The sequence below is a fragment of the Ochotona princeps genome, chromosome 14 (assembly GCF_030435755.1).
Source record: "Ochotona princeps isolate mOchPri1 chromosome 14, mOchPri1.hap1, whole genome shotgun sequence".
NCBI lineage: Eukaryota > Metazoa > Chordata > Mammalia > Lagomorpha > Ochotonidae > Ochotona > Ochotona princeps.
This window is the reverse complement of record NC_080845.1, coordinates 5,930,071-5,945,073: the sequence shown is the minus strand read 5'-3', so window position 1 is coordinate 5,945,073 and position 15,003 is coordinate 5,930,071. Positions and strand designations below refer to the sequence as shown.

General features: G+C 59.8%; 1 protein-coding gene across 1 annotated transcript in view; it reads left to right on the top strand.

Annotated features, from left to right (window-relative positions):
- Nucleotides 1–14,719, top strand: part of MVB12B (multivesicular body subunit 12B) — a 163,684-nt gene extending 148,965 nt beyond the window's left edge. The window contains exons 8-10 of the mRNA XM_058672406.1: nt 73–128; nt 2,076–2,135; nt 13,737–14,719. Of these exons, the coding sequence (XP_058528389.1) occupies nt 73–128; nt 2,076–2,135; nt 13,737–13,823 (203 nt within the window). The 3' untranslated portion in view covers nt 13,824–14,719. The remainder of the gene's footprint in view (nt 1–72; nt 129–2,075; nt 2,136–13,736) is intronic.
- Nucleotides 14,720–15,003: the final 284 nt, after the last annotated feature.

Below are 15,003 nucleotides of genomic sequence, written 5' to 3'. Positions count from 1 at the left end.
CTGGTGTCTGAAGTCACTGAGTGACTACTGCTGTTTTCACTGCTATGTTTTTGTTTTTGTTTTTTTTTTTAGCAATGGATGGTGTGCCTTTCATGATATCTGAGAAGTTTTCTTGTGTTCCAGAAAGTGTAAGTTTCATATGTAAGACTGTCCTTCCATTTTGCTGCCCAAGCCTGAGGCCCCCCCGACTTCCTGTGCACACACAGGGTTGCCCTGGGGGCCTAGTGTTGGGCACCTGCCTGTCCCTGTGCCACTCCCCCCAGCCCCGACACACACACACTCAGTGACAGTGACTTCTGAGAGCTGGAGGTGGGTGGTGCCCACCCCGAGCCCTACTATAGAGCACTGGGAAGTATGGAAACAGAGCAGGGGAGGGCAGGGGAGGGCAGGGGAGGGGAGGGCGCAGGCTCAGTGCTGCGAGCCCTTTCGCTGCGGCTGAGCTGTAAGCTGAGCTGAGCTGCACCTCATCAGCCATGCCTAGTCTCTGCTTTCCAAGCTCAGCTTCGTAATTGCTGCTCCACTGGGGATGATGGCAGCAGTTTCCTGCCGGAGGAAGGTTGTGTCTGTGCTCACTGCACACTCTACTCTGGCTCAGGGGGCCTTCTTGGGAGTGCAGAGGGCCTCTGGGTGCAGGTCCCCCGTCCACACCAGGCCGGCACTGACCCCGCAACCCACATGAGCCAATGCCAAGGCCTGGCCACCTCTATGAGGCTCTGAGGCCAGGATCCAGACTGTGAGCAGTACTCCTCACTGCATCTGGCACTAGGGTCTCCGACTGGGGCTGCAGGCAGGCCCTGCTGCCCCCTGGGCTGCCCTCTGAGTGATGCCCATACCCTGGACAGCAGCGGCCCTCCCCGACCATACAGTCCTGGTCCATTCCAGTTCAGGAACCTTGTTGCTGGCTGTGAGCCTGTCTGTGCAGAGTGCTCGGAGCAGCAGATAAACATTAAGGCCCCGGCACGGGCATAAGTCAGGAATGCCAGTGTATTCCTTGGAGCCAGCCGGAAACCACTGGGCTTGTGATCGGAGCTGCTCTGTCGTCCCCATCTCCGTCAGATACAACAGGCCCTCTCTGCAGCCGTCCACTAAGCAGCTTAATCTTGAAAAATGCTCGTGACGTGACATACAGGGCTTGAGCAGCTTCAGCGACTCTGCCAGGCCACGTTGCCATGGAAACACTGGCACCTCTCCCGCAGGCTCCCTGGTAGAAGTGGCTGTGTCCTGCCTCCAGCTCCAGTTGGGGAAGTTTAGTGGAGTCGTTGGATATGCCCAGTGCAGCAGCTGAACCCCTGCCAAGGCTGGGCAGCGCAGGCAGGTGGCCATCTCCACACACTGCCCAGTGGGCAGCAGAGCAGCCCCAGGAACTGCATGTTCAGTTGGGTGGCACTGCAAGTGTGGGCAGCCAGGCCCTTCCCACCTAGCAAGTGCTCACAGCTGCAGACTCAAACCAAGCCCCGTGTCAAGCCCTTCTCCCATCCAGTCCCTGCCACCCCAGCGGGGAGTGCCTGCCCATGCCACATTCTAGCAGGTGAGGAAACCATGAGGTCACTTAACCTGTGGCCACACCCCACATTGAACCAGGTTCCTGGAGTCCCCAACCAACCTCCTGCTACTGGCTGTGCCTGAAGGCCCTGCTGTCCAGGGCAGGCACTTGCTCCATGCCCACCTCAGGGCTGCCGCAGCCCAGGTCCAGGAAATCCCTTCATATCCACCTGCTCAGCCCAGGCTACCAGCCGCTCCCTGAGCCCCTCGATATCTAGCACTCGAGTTTGCCCGGGGCCACGCAGGGCTGTGGACGGGGTCACACTGTGTATCGCAGCCCAGCTCCAGGGCCTGCTGTGTGAAGCCAGAGCTGCCTCTGGCCTTGTGGCTGCAGGAAGCAAGAGTAGACCCTGCCCATGCTGTCCACCTCCTCCACCATCCTCCTGGGTGCTGTGGCCACATGAAGGAGCAACGACCCCACCTCCTGCCTCCCCCTCTGTGCCCTGCTGGCACCCTGGGGAGAGGCTGCAGGTGGGCTAGGGGGCACCCTGTCACCCTGCCACCCTTTCCAAAGCACCCTGGTCTGTTTCTAGATGCAGCCCTTTGACCTCCTGGGAATCACCATCAAGTCTTTGGCAGAAATTGAGAAAGAGGTAAGTGAGCTGCCAAGGTCGCAGGGGGCTGGACCCCAGAACAGTCTGGGGGAGGGGGCATCCTGCGGCAAAGAGCACTCCCACCTGCCTCTCATGTCTTACTGATCAGGACGTAACTCACCCGCATGTCCTGACAACTTGTAGTCAAGTCTGCTTGGCATGTGGCTGCTCTAAGCCGGAAGGCTCCAAATGGCAAAGGAGCGATCAGTTCTGCCTCAGGGCTTTAAAAAGTCTCCGAACAGCATCGTGGGTGTCTGCGTGACTTCCTTCCTCACTTGTCCCGTTGGCCACCAGGAGGGGTTTGGGGGTGGTGACCACACTCCCTGGTGACACATGTGTCCCCCACACCTGATCAGCTGCACCTGTTTGGCAGCCCAGTGTGAGAGTGTAGGGGCTTCCCTGCGGTGACAGCGGGACAGGTGACAGGGCGGTGCTGGCTGCAGACACATCTGCACAAGGCAGTGTGAAGCACGGGACCCCCTGTGCATGGGGGCTGCTGAGCGATGACTGCGCAGCCCGCTCCCTGCTAGGATGAGCAACGCGGAGCCCTTCCAGGATTCTCAGCTCACAGAGGGGCCTCTGGTGTGCAGAGCTGGCATGAGCAGGGTGCATTACTGCAGGATGGCTCAGAGGATGGCTGCATCGAGGTAGTGCAGCCAATTCTGGGCCCAGCTCAGCCACAAGACAAAGAACCCCTGTGTCACGCACAGCGGCCCGTGGTCAGCTCCCACTTCCGGCTTGTCTTTGGCTAGCTTTGTCTCATGCGTCTGTTGCTTTGTTGGTTTCATTTTCATAGCTTGGGGTAAGGAGGCAGGGAATGGCCCTAATTTCTCATTGTCCTGGCTGTGGCAGTAGAGTCTAGAAGGAGCCTTTGAGGGTGGCAGCTGCAGCTGCAGGAAGGAACAGCCATGGGCAGGGATCAGGGCACCATGGCTGTGGCAAGTGGAGGCCATCTTAGCAGGTGTCTTGGACGTCTGGCGGTGCCCATCTCTGGGGGCGAGCAGGCATGTGGGGTGTCCTGCACAGACATGCTGCCTGCCGGTGGGACTGTCACATGGACTACATGCTCAGCCTGGACTTGGGGCTCCCACTGCATGGGATGGTCTCACAGGCCTCATTCCTCTCCCACAGGCAGAGGTGGCATAACGGGGCTCATGCAAGACGGAGCCCCATCTACTCTCCTTGTGACTCATTGTTGCTCTGAGTCCCTCTGGGGCCTTTTGACCTGGGCTGGGCCTGGCCATGTCATGGCACCCCAAGCATGTGATAGGAATGCTGGGAGCCTGTCTTCTCCCCATCCCGTAACGCTGCCCCCAGACACCAGGCTGCAAGTCCCATGGAGACCTGTTATCCAAGACCAGGGCTGCAGTCTCCATAGGGGACACAGGCCAGAACCAAGGCTGGAGTGGGCACCTGGGCTCGAATCTCTTCCCCTGACCTGTCCACACCTCAGTCTCCGCTAGAAGAGGCGAATGGCCCCCTCCCCGCCTCTGCTTGTGTCGCTGTCCCCATGATCACACCAGCCCCGTGACCATCCGTCCACAGCCACGCACATGGTTCCTAGCCAGTGCCATGTGCTGCCCCATTGCTAGAGACTGGGTTGCTTTTCCATCATCCAAAGAGTGTGGGGGGAGCTCTCAAGTGGGCTGGGAGGACCATGTCTATGGCAACCGTGGAGGACCTCATTCTCAGGTGCTCCTTCAGCCCAACCTTGGCCCTGCCCATGGGGTGGGAGACCCAGGAAGGAGCTGTGTGCTCAGCCCAGGCCTGTGTGTCGGGCCCGATGCAGGCTGGGTGTCGCCTGATGGGGACGACTTCCCTTTGGTCCTTTCCGTCCCCTGCGAGAGGCCTATGGAGAGGTCTCCACTTGGAAACTCTTGGCTCGCTGAGGGTTGGGGAGCAGAGGCAGCAGGCAGCCTTCAGCCTTGGACACAGTGCGGGACCCCTGTGTCTCCCCGCACAACCCAGCCCCTCCCCAGCTCCATGCAGGATTCCTGGGGGTGGAGCAGCCGTGGGCAGCTGCCAGGTCCCTCGGCCCCATCTCACTATTCAGACCTGGATTTGAGTTCCACGGCAGTGACAGGGCCGCCACCAGGAGTTCTAGAGCTGGACAGAGAGCTGAGGGTGGCCCCAAGGCAGGACCCACCCACGCGAGGGGGCCCTACTGCAAAAAAAAAAGAGCAAATGAGGGCTGCATGGTCACCTGTCTGCCCAGCTGGCCTTCTTGCCAACCAGGCCTCATTGACTCCCAGCTGGGGGGTATTTGTGAATTTCAGCCAGAGATGAATTTCAGCACAGGGTCCTTGGACCTGGCCCTCATGAAGGAACCCCAGACTTGCCCCATAGCCATGTGCCCCACAGGGGAATGCCAGCAGGCAGTGACATGGAGGTATCCTGGGTGCCCCTACCAAAGCAGACCCACCATAGGCCTGACACCTGCAACCAGATGCTGCTGGGCTTGAGAAGTGGGACTCCTTGGCAGCGAGGGACACTTGAGAGCCTGAAATGGGGACAGCCTCTGGCTGGTGTGAGCAACCGTGTTGGCCCGAGACAGCAGGGTCATGTGGGGTGATGGACAGACTGGGCTTCCTCCAGACACCTGGGGTTGGAGTTGGGGGTGACTCTGCAGCTGAGGTTGGCCTCAGAGCAGGCCCTGGCTCCTCGCCATGTAACTGGAGCACAGGCATGATGGCCCCTCCCAGAGGGCATTGCTGCGGGCACCTTGCAGCCCACCAGCCAGCGCCAGGCAGAGAGCCGCATCCATGGGGACCCCAGGAGCTGTGGCAGGTGTAGTACCTGGGGGAAGCTTCACGAAGGACTTTGACTCAGGTCATGTTTTCACGTTCAAGTCCGTGCACCTGTGGAGCAGATTCCACAGGGTGAAGTTGATGGGAAGGAAGGAAGCCTCCTGTTCAGACCCCGTGCTGGCCTGGGACTGGAGCAGGACGGAGGTTAAAGCCTCAACAGAGCATTGTCCCTGCCCGCCCAGTGACATCACAGCTGCTTGGGCCCAGGATGCCCGGCTCCCCGGTTAGTCTGCGGCCTGAGGGCTGGGATTTTCTGTCTCCCCTCATGCCAGAGGCACCCTGGAGCAGCCAGAGGCAGGCCTCACCTCACAGGACCCAGCAGGAGCTGAGAGAGGAAGGGTGGAGGAGGGTGGAGGAGGGAGAGGCGAGGAGGCGTGTCTGGCCTCGGCTGCGTGGTGGGTAGCCCTGCTCCCCCCAGACAGGGCGGCCCCAGCCCTGAAGCAAACTCTGCCCCAGTGCCCCTCCCCCGTGCCAGCCTTGCCAGCCTTCTGCAGCAGGAGCCGGGGGAGCCGCCAGTGCCCTCCAGCACTGCCCGGCACACAGCCCAGACCCTGCCCCTTCCCCACGGGGGTGCCACAGTGGGAACCACAGCCAAGGCCTGGGAAGGACCCAGAGCCCACTTGGTTTTCTGGTGGCGCAAACAGCCTCCATCTTCTGGCAATGGAAGGCTGGAGGATGAGGGAGTCTAATTAGTACAGGAATGCTCTAATATTAATCACTCCCTTAAAATTGACAAGGGAGGCAGTTCATTTAACCACTTAATTGCTACAGGTTTTTATGAGCTGCTGTTTGCAGACATATTTAATGAAGAAGTTATAAATCTGAGGGACTTAAAATTTTAATTTTATACCTAAATATTTTCCTTGTTCTCATGTTTGTAGTCTGTCCTCAGGAGGGCAGTCACGTGGAATGTTCTTTAAATGAACATATTTGCTGACTGGCTCCATTTCAGTTTTTAAAACATTGGTTCCAGCAATTAGGCATTTTTTTTTTCAGTTCCCAAATGACTAGAGAAATTCGTCTTGATTATAATTGCTCTTAGCCACGCATATCTAATTTGTGTCTTTTTAAGTGTTAATTAGTAAACAGTTTGAGCTGACATCTTTATGTGTTTGTGTGTTGAAGAATGGGGCTCATGGCTTGTGTAGCTCGGGGCCGATTCCGCCAGCGTTTACGTCACGACACTGAGGTTAAATTAATGAGAACCCGTTTGGCAGCACGAGGTGAAGAGAATTTTCATATTCAACTTCTGGACTTGCGCTGTGCCAGGGTTTCCCTGGACCCCTGTAGAGAGAGGAGGAGGGGAGGCAGGAGCACGGGGACCAGCCTCGCGCGAAGCGCTCGCGTCCCAGCACGGAGGTTCATTGTTTGTACTTTTGGGGAGCTTCCATCGTCGTCTTCACAAGAAACCTGGTGCGGGGAGGAGGCGGCAGCCCCCAATGCGCAGTCCCTCCGTGCCATCTAGTGGCCACATTGCAAACTGCAACAGGAAATAGCAAGAGCGACAACTTTTCAGAATCCTTTTTATTTGTCCAGTTGGAAGGCTGAATGGTTTGGGGGAAAGAAACCTGCCTCCTTGCCATTAAGTAAAGGGGAAGCAAGCAGAGGTTAGCCCTTTCCCTTATACACAGAGCTGCCACCCGAGTCCCCACGACCATCTCACCCAGCACATCCCAGCCAGGAACAGCAGGTCCTGGCATCGCCACAGCGGTGCCAAGGCCAGGCAAGGCCCGCGTGCCTGCATCCAAGTGAATCATCTCAAGTGTACAAGGTATACGTACGACCATCGTCCGAGAATTTGAGAGAAATGTGGCAAGGGTGGTAACCCAACGAGTTAGAGATGGCCTTGGAAACAGCTCTGGCCCTGCCCTTGTGGACACCTTGGCCCCCAGCTCAAGGCCTTCATGCTGTCATCTCACACAGCCACCCTGCTGACTGGCACCCAAGCTCCCGGCGCTCCTGGGTTTCCCATGTGTGCCACAGTCCTGCTCATTTACAAAGTGCAGGTGTTAGAGTGGGACCCAACGAGCGGCACTTCCCCACGGCCCGCCCTGGGGACCACACACATGCCAGGACCTGACCAGGGTCCTGTAGGCTCATGCCATCCTGGGTGCCCCACTGGCGCCTTCCCCGGGGATCCAGGGACACAGGGGCTCTGCATCCTGTGCCCCCATGGGCAGTGCTGACCCTGGGCATCCCGTGACTGAAAACCTTGCCACGTGCCAGAACAGTCTTGTGCTCCAGCACTGGCCACTTGCCCTTGCTTGGTGGTGCCCACCTGCTCTGGGCTGGCTTGGGTTCTGGACTTACTCCGCTTTGATCATCCGTGCTTTAGACACTTTCATGGTCAGATTTTCAGGAGGCCTTTGGCCACCATCTTTGTGTTCTCAACACACGCTGGTGCGGGTCTGAAAGCGTCCCTGGCACCTCGCTTGACTGCTTTGGTCTGAGCTGATGTCACACCTCCGACACCGCAAACTCATCCAGTCCTGTCACCTGCCACTTCTAGTACATGTACTTTTCAACTCTTTAACCCATCTACCAAATCACTAGAAGACAAGGACTGGCTTGAGGTTATGCTGAAGTGCTTGTCAGCTTTCTTGAAGAACTTTGAATGTGGTTCTTCCTTTGCTGTGTCATCCTCATTGTGTATTCTCGCATGGAAGGGATCTTAGCCGAGTCCACGGACGGTGGTCACAGGGACTGGTGACGCTCTCCCTCGGGACAGAAGCATCTGTACTAGAGTGCCCAGCTCATGTCCTGGCTGCTACACTTCCAGGCCAGCTCCCTGCTAAGGAAGGCTCCCCACAGCAGGCGCTGGCTTGAGGACTTGGGCCCATGCCACCCACCCGGGAGGGCAGGCTCCCGACTCCAGCCTGGCCCAGCCCCAGCATGGAGGAAGCAGATCGAGGGAGAGGTGCCTGCTCACACAAGCTCTCACTGTCTCCATTCTGCTGCCCCTTCAGCGACAGAAACACGGAAAGAGTTCATGGGAGGAAACGTGTGTCCCGAAAACCCTGTGAGGATCTCAAAGTCATTGCTCCTGAATTTCGCTCATCTCTCGGTTGTCTTTTCCATGGATACGGAGCGCAGTGGCGTGGGTGGATCGCAGACGCTGCTCTCGGCAGTCTCTGCCTTGTCGGTGCTGTCACTCCAGTGGCGTGAGCCTGAGCCAGGCCCCTCAGCACGTCCACGGGCTGACTGTCCCAGCCGAGCAGGGGAATCCCAGGAAGAGCAGGGAAGACGGCACTCAGGTACCCTGGCCAGGTGCTCGGCCGGCCTGTCCCGGCAGAGCTGGTGATCCCGTATGCACACTGCGGGCTTGACATACACAGGACCCTCTCCTATGGCTGGCCATCACTCGGACAGGAAGCAACAGTTGATTCAAGTTCTGTATGTTCCTGGTAGGTTCCCCAGAAAGGCACCTCCCACTAGGGCATCCCACCTCCTCCTGGGCCCACACAGACACAGGTGCTTGCTGTGGCATCCCACCCCCTCCTGGGCATGCACAGGGGCACACAGGTGCTAACTGTGGCATCTTGCTCCTTCCTGGGCCCACACAGGTGCTCAGGCGCTTTGCTCTTACCTGTGCACTTGGCAGCTAGTTTCACGGTCAATGTTGAGCCACACGCACCCGCTGCTTTGCTATGTGTGGGGATGACCCGTTTACCATGCTAAGAAACAAGCCAGCTAGTTACATTTCCTGTGGTTTTTTGGTTTTTTTGTTTTCCATCAAGAACAGGTTGTGGCTCTTCATGTCCCTTGGTCATTGCTTGTCTCCCTGGATACCTGAGCACAGAGGGGTGTAGTGACAGTGCCTAACTCTTTGGGGCCTTCACCAACACTCCCTTTGGGATTTCATGGGCCATATTATCCTCCAACCCATAGCCACCACCCCTGTACAAATCTGAACCACTGAGTTCAAGAACACAGCTGTCCCACGGCTACCTGCCTCACTGGGGACAGTGAGTTGTACATCTGCACAGTGGAAGCCAAGGTGACCATGGGGTCCCCGGCCTGTCCTTCAGAGGAGAATTTTTCTTGTGGGTGCTGGAAAATCTGTCAGTCTGTCCAGCAGGCTTTCGTGGCAGCAGGCAGGACCATTCCCAGTGTCCCCAAACCATCATACTGGCATCCATGTCCCTGTAGGCGCCTAGTGGCCCCAGGCAGCCAGCATCGTGTGGCCAGTCCAGTGAATAGCCTCCAGAGACACCTGCAGGAAGGGAGGGGCTGGCGGGAGAGGACGGGCTCCGTGTCCTCCATAACCGCACAGCAGCCTGCACTTCACCCTAAGATGTGTGCACCCCCTTTCTCTTGAGACGATGGCCTTTGTGTGTACCTCGCTATCCTGTGTCCCCAGCCCCTTCACCCTCACACCTAACTCCACGACAGTGACCCAGGGCAGGTGTGCCCGCCTGGCTGGGCAATGCACAGGGCTTGGGAAGGCCTCGTGAGAACCACAGCTGAGGGCCAGTGACGGCAGGAGCTCTGAGCTGGGGAGCAGTGCCTGGCATGCTGTGTCTGTGACGAGCCTGAAACACACACAGCGGCCCCTTTGCTGCAGCTGCTCCCCCACGAGATGGGAAACCAGCATCTTGCCCCTGCCCACCCACTGAGCCCTCAGAGCTCCTCTCGCCCCTGTGCGTCAGGCTGTGCCCAGAGCTCAGCCTGCTCCTCTCCTCCTCACTCTCAGTGGCCACCTGTGCCAGGCTGACCCCCTTCCCTGCCTTGAGGAGAGTCTAGAAATTGCCATGAAGTCCAGAGGAGGGTGCTTCTGGGTGCGGCACTGCTTGGGCTGGATCCTGAAAGGCCAGTACTCCACCTCTCGTGGGAAGGAGCGTGGCCTGGGCAGAGAGCAGGCTCGGGAGTACACCTGGTGCTGGCACGTGAGGACTCTGTGCTGGGTCAGGGAGGCAGGGGAGACACAAGACCCCAGGCTCTGCAGCACCCTCACAGGGCAGGGGGACTGGACTGGGCCTGGCTGGTCAGTGCTCACTCCATCACCTGAGGAGCTGTCCTCACCCTGAGCCTACCGAATAACAAAGATCAGAGCATGTGGCATTGGTAGGGGACAGACGAGGCCATGGTGAGCTCGGCCACATGGGAATGACCAGCCTGCGGCCTATAGGACCCGTGGTGTCACTTGGGGTGACCCTGCTAAGCCACACACAGGACTTGACTTAGGTGAGCCCCCAGCAGGTGATATTGTATGGGACCTGCCTGGTCACAAACCCAGCTGGCCTTGGTAGGGGAGGTTCCAGTCTGGTCAGGAACCTCATGGAGGCCGCTGTTCTCAGAGTGGGTGGGTGGGCACGCACCAGGGCCTGCAGCCAGCATACCCAGGGCCCAGGCTGGGCAACAAGGCTTCACTGGGCTGGAACTCGCTGCATGGTAATAAGAAGGCAACAGGACCAGCTCCGTGGGACAAGGAGGGCAAGGCCAGCTGCTGCTGCCCCTCCTGTCAGCTCCTCAGGGACACAGGGATTGTAAACTGGAACGCACCAGCCCTGAACGCCAGGCCCAGCAGAGGAATGAGTTGGAAGAGTTTTTCTCCTGAATCCAGAGTATTCTAGAACCTTCCTCTGGTACAGAGGGCAGTTCCAGCTGCTCCGCATGCCCCAGCACCCCAGCCTGCATGTGGAAAGGACAGCCATCTGTGGCTAGGCATGTCTGTGCACTCGCCAGCTGCTGCTGTTGCCTGCTCTTGTGCAACCACAGCCCACCTGGGGACAGGCTGGGACTCCTTGGGCCCGGGGGCAGCAGCTGGTGGAGGGGCACAAGAATTCCAGGCTCTCCAGGTTTGCTCCCTGCGCTGTCCGGGGTCTGAGAATGTGGGGGAGGAGCCAAGAGTATGTCTCAGGGACCAGCACAGGGGGCCTCAGCGCTCGGGTTCCTCAGCCAGCACAGTGAGGCAGGCTGCAGGGAGCAGACTGGAGGCCCCCCAGGCAGCAGAGGCTGCGTCCCATGGCGGGAGAGCCAGAGGGCTTGGGTGGCGGGGAGCCAGCCAAGGTGGCAGCATCCAACCAGCAGTGAGCCAGTGCACATGGGGCAGGAGGGCACTGTGCAGAACCCGATGCACTAACCCCCGTGGCTGCCCAAAGCCACCCGTCGCTGTCCATGCACCTGCCTCAGCCCCTTCAAGGCCTCTCTCCAAGCCCAGCCCTCACCCGCACAGCCTGCCCTGGCCATGCCCTTCCTGGCTCCTCCATTTTACCATCTGCCTCTGTGTGCTGGCTCACGCATCAGTGTGGACCCCACCTCCAAGACACACCCCCGTAGAGAGGTGGGCGTGGACGCCTGCTGGCCACAGGTTTCCCAGCAGCCTCAAGCCGGGACCTCAGGGAGCCACATCCCCACCCAGAACACGAGTGCAGGAAACCGTCTCTCTCTGCTCTTTCTCTTCTGGGGCTTTCTAATAGATACACTCATTACTAGACCCAGGAAGGCAGGCTAGGGGCAAGTGGTTCACCATGGTCATACATGCATGCAAATGTATTCAGAAATTTGTGTTCAGACTATGGTCCCCTACCTGAGAGGTGAAGTCACCTGGCTAATGCTTGCCTCCACCCCCAAGGTGGCCTGAGTGGGATGAGACATCCCTGCGTTAAAACCCTCAGTTCCAACCCTCAGGCCTGACTCTGAGGTCCCAGCTCTGGACACCAGGTGGCTGCCATGCACCCTGTGTCCACCAGAGGGCGCCCGGCCCAGCACTGCTCAGCTGGACTCGGCTCTGTGCACCAAATGCTTTTTAATTGAAAATTTTTTAATTCAAAAAGGATTTGCTGTTTGTCCTCAAGTGCAGGTTTTCCTTATGCAGGAGACTAATGTCTTGAGTAAACAGATCCGGGCCCAAATCCACCTTCAAAGGTACTCACTGTTTGCCTGAGGGAGGGCAGGGCCTTCCAGAAGCAACCCGTCTCCTGGGCAAACATTGGCGGACGTGCTATGCCGGGCCGGGCCAGGCTGGGCCAGCAGTGGAGACCAGCCACAGCGTAAGGAGGATTATGTTGGAGGACATATGCCAAAATTGCATCTGGGGAGTTGCAGGGGACAAGGGAGGCTGCGCGGCTGTAGCCAAGATAGGAGGGAGGGACAGGGCTGGCAGGGTGTTGCCCAGCCCCTCCTTGCCTGCCCTCCGAGCTGGGGCCCTCGTGCTGTGGGCATTCAGGGGCTGCGGCCTACCCAGGGGCAGATGCTGCCCTGCTGGGGCCTGACCCCAAGGTTTCGGCTTCCCCCACTGCCCCTGTGGGCACTGCCAGCCCCTCAGCCTGACACTGCCTGGCTCTGCCCAGTTCCAGAGTTCAGGACTTGGAATCGCCACAGCCACAGGCTCGGGTCCCCTGGGAGTTGTCAGAGGTCACCCGCTGCGGGCTGTCCCCTGGGCGCCCCGGAAAAGGCCCACAACTCCCCCGTCCACACTAGCACCTCACCCTACCCCACCGCACTTCACCCCTTCCATGTTTCCAGCTCCCTGCCTCTCACCTGGGTCCCTCGCTCCTCCACCTCTCGGGGTCTCTGCACCTGCTGTGCCTCCTGCAAAGCCTATCTGGACTGACCACCTCAGGTCCTCTCTGTCATCCCCGTGGCAGGGCTGCCCCAGGTCTCCACTATCAGCCCCACTGAGCCCTCTGGCCCCTCTGCCCCCACCCCTCCCATGGCTCCCGGTTCTTCAGGAATGGTGTTCTCCCAGCACTGCAGCTTCCCCCTTGCCCACCACCTGCTGTGCACTTCCTGAATGGCCACCAGGTGGCAGTATCATCCCAGCCATTGCCTGAGGCAGTCCTATCTGGGGACAGATGTCCTGCCCTTGTCCATGTAACGTGCTGGGAACAGGGTTGCTCTGAGGGGTTCTCTGGGCCTGGGCCCCAAACAACTGCCAGGCTGCATTTTCACGGAGGCCCTGGCGGTCAGGTGTACCACCCTGTGGAGAGGAGGGGAGTCTGGCCTGTGGCCACCCCACAGCTCTGTCTCCTAGGAGCCCCATGGCCCTGACCCTGCTCCAGGTGCTGCCGACTCAGGGGCTCACAAGAGGATGGGCACCATGTGTGAGAAAACCACCTCGGAAAGGCTGGCTGCCCCCTCCGGCCCGCACCCCTCCACGGGCTCTGCTCCCAGGGGTAAGCACCTCGCCCTCCACACAGGTGCTGGGCCTCTAGCAGGGGAGCGCTGGGAAGGCTCCATACCTGTGCCTCTCCCAGCTTCACATGAGCTGTGGTGTCCCCATCCCACAAGCCTGGCTTTTCATCAGAATCAGTGCCTGTCTTGACGTACAACTGCAGCTTGGGGTCAGCACAGTGAACTTGGAATCCTGGCCCCAGCAGTGGTGTGGCCGGGCAGTGACACACACAGCACTCCCCACCGCAGGAGCTCATGGCAGGGGGAGGGAGACAAGTGGGGGCTGCCCAAAGCGGTCAGGGAGACCCCTTCCCTGGGTCCCAGTCCCCCCCACGGTGTCAGGGACTGGAAACCGAGGGCAGCTTCCAGGCCGCTTTGGGGTCACAAGCCTGCCCATCTTGCCATTCAGCACAAGGCCAGGGAGTGGCCTGCAAGGTGGGTGGGCAGACAGGAGTGGGCTTCTGCTCAATGCAGGCATCTGGGCCTTGGTCTTGAAACCTCACCTCGCCGGGGCAGACAGAGACCGTGCTAGGTGTCCCCACTTGAGCCTGGCTCACCCCACAGCTTCATCCACACCACCGGCCGCCGGCCTGGCCCCTCCTGTGTCTGGAGGCTCAGTAGGGCCTGTGGCCGGTGGTCCCTGGTGCCCGTGGCCTCACTGCACCCCTCTCCTCCACAGTACGAGTACAGCTTCCGCACGGAGCAGAGCGCCGCTGCCAGGCTCCCGCCCAGCCCCACCCGGTGCCAGCAGGTGCCGCAGTCCTGAGCCACACCGGGAGAAGATACGCCTCCAGAGACACTACTGACCCCGTCCCTCCTACCCCGCCTGGGGGGCTGGAGACCCTGGGCAGTCACGAGGTCACCTCCTGGCCTCAACTTGCCTGCTGTGACACCTGGCCTCCCGGGGCCTCACTCACAACCGCAACTAACCTGTGTGCTGTAGCGACCTGCGCTGCTGACCGTATGGGCGACCACCAGCTCCTTGAAGAAGCCTTTCCCGCTCGGGCACATAACAGCTCCGGGCAGGTGCTCCGGCCGCCCAGCGATGCCAGCCAGCCGGCTCCTCCTCCCCTGACTGTCGCCTGCCATGGGGTTCCCTTCAGGGGCCCACCCCAGCCCCAGGGCTGCTGTACAAGTCCCTCCTGCCAGGCCAGATGCCTCGGCGTTTCGGCCTGGCCCTCCTGTGGGTGTGTCCTGCACCGCATGCCTAGATTCCCAGGGGGAGGGGGCAGGAGAGGCTGAGGCCTGGGGCCTGCTCATCCAAGGGCTTGTATGGGGGATCGCCCATGTGCCAAGAGCAGCCCTCACTGCCCACCCAGTGCCCCATAGGACCACACCCCAGGGAACACAGGCACCTGACCTTCATTCCACCCAGAGCCAGGCTGTGTGCCCTGAAGATCCAGACCACCGGTTCTTCTCTGCTCGTCGGAGGTGCCAAGCTCAGTCACACATGCCCATTTGCCACGAGGGCCAAAGGTCGAGGGCCTTGCCCATGGGTTGCCTGCAGGCAGCTGGCACTCAGGGGTTCCCAGGTGGCTTGGTGACCATAGTGGGGGCAGTCCATGCATATCACCTCTGGAGACCACCATGGGTGACCGAGGCAACCACGGGACAGGAGGAAGAACTGGCCCAGAAGAACACCTCACCCACTGTGCCAGCTGCTCAGCCGCCACGCCTGCCCTGGCCTCTCGCGGACCCCTCCCACCTGTCATGGAATGGCCACCTCTCCTGGGAATGGGAGCCAGTTCCAAGCCCAGAGCCTGTGGGGTGCAGGGCCCGCGGAGGGGGTGCCCACCTCACTGCTGTTCGCGGCTCTGTCCTTGGGCTCATTTCAGTCCCGGCTGTGAGGCTGCCTTGGGCACGCCAGGCCTGAGGGGGCAGAGTCTCTCTGCTGTGTGACTGAGGACCCCTGGAGGCTCAGAGGTGACTGTGTGGGACCCCTTGTC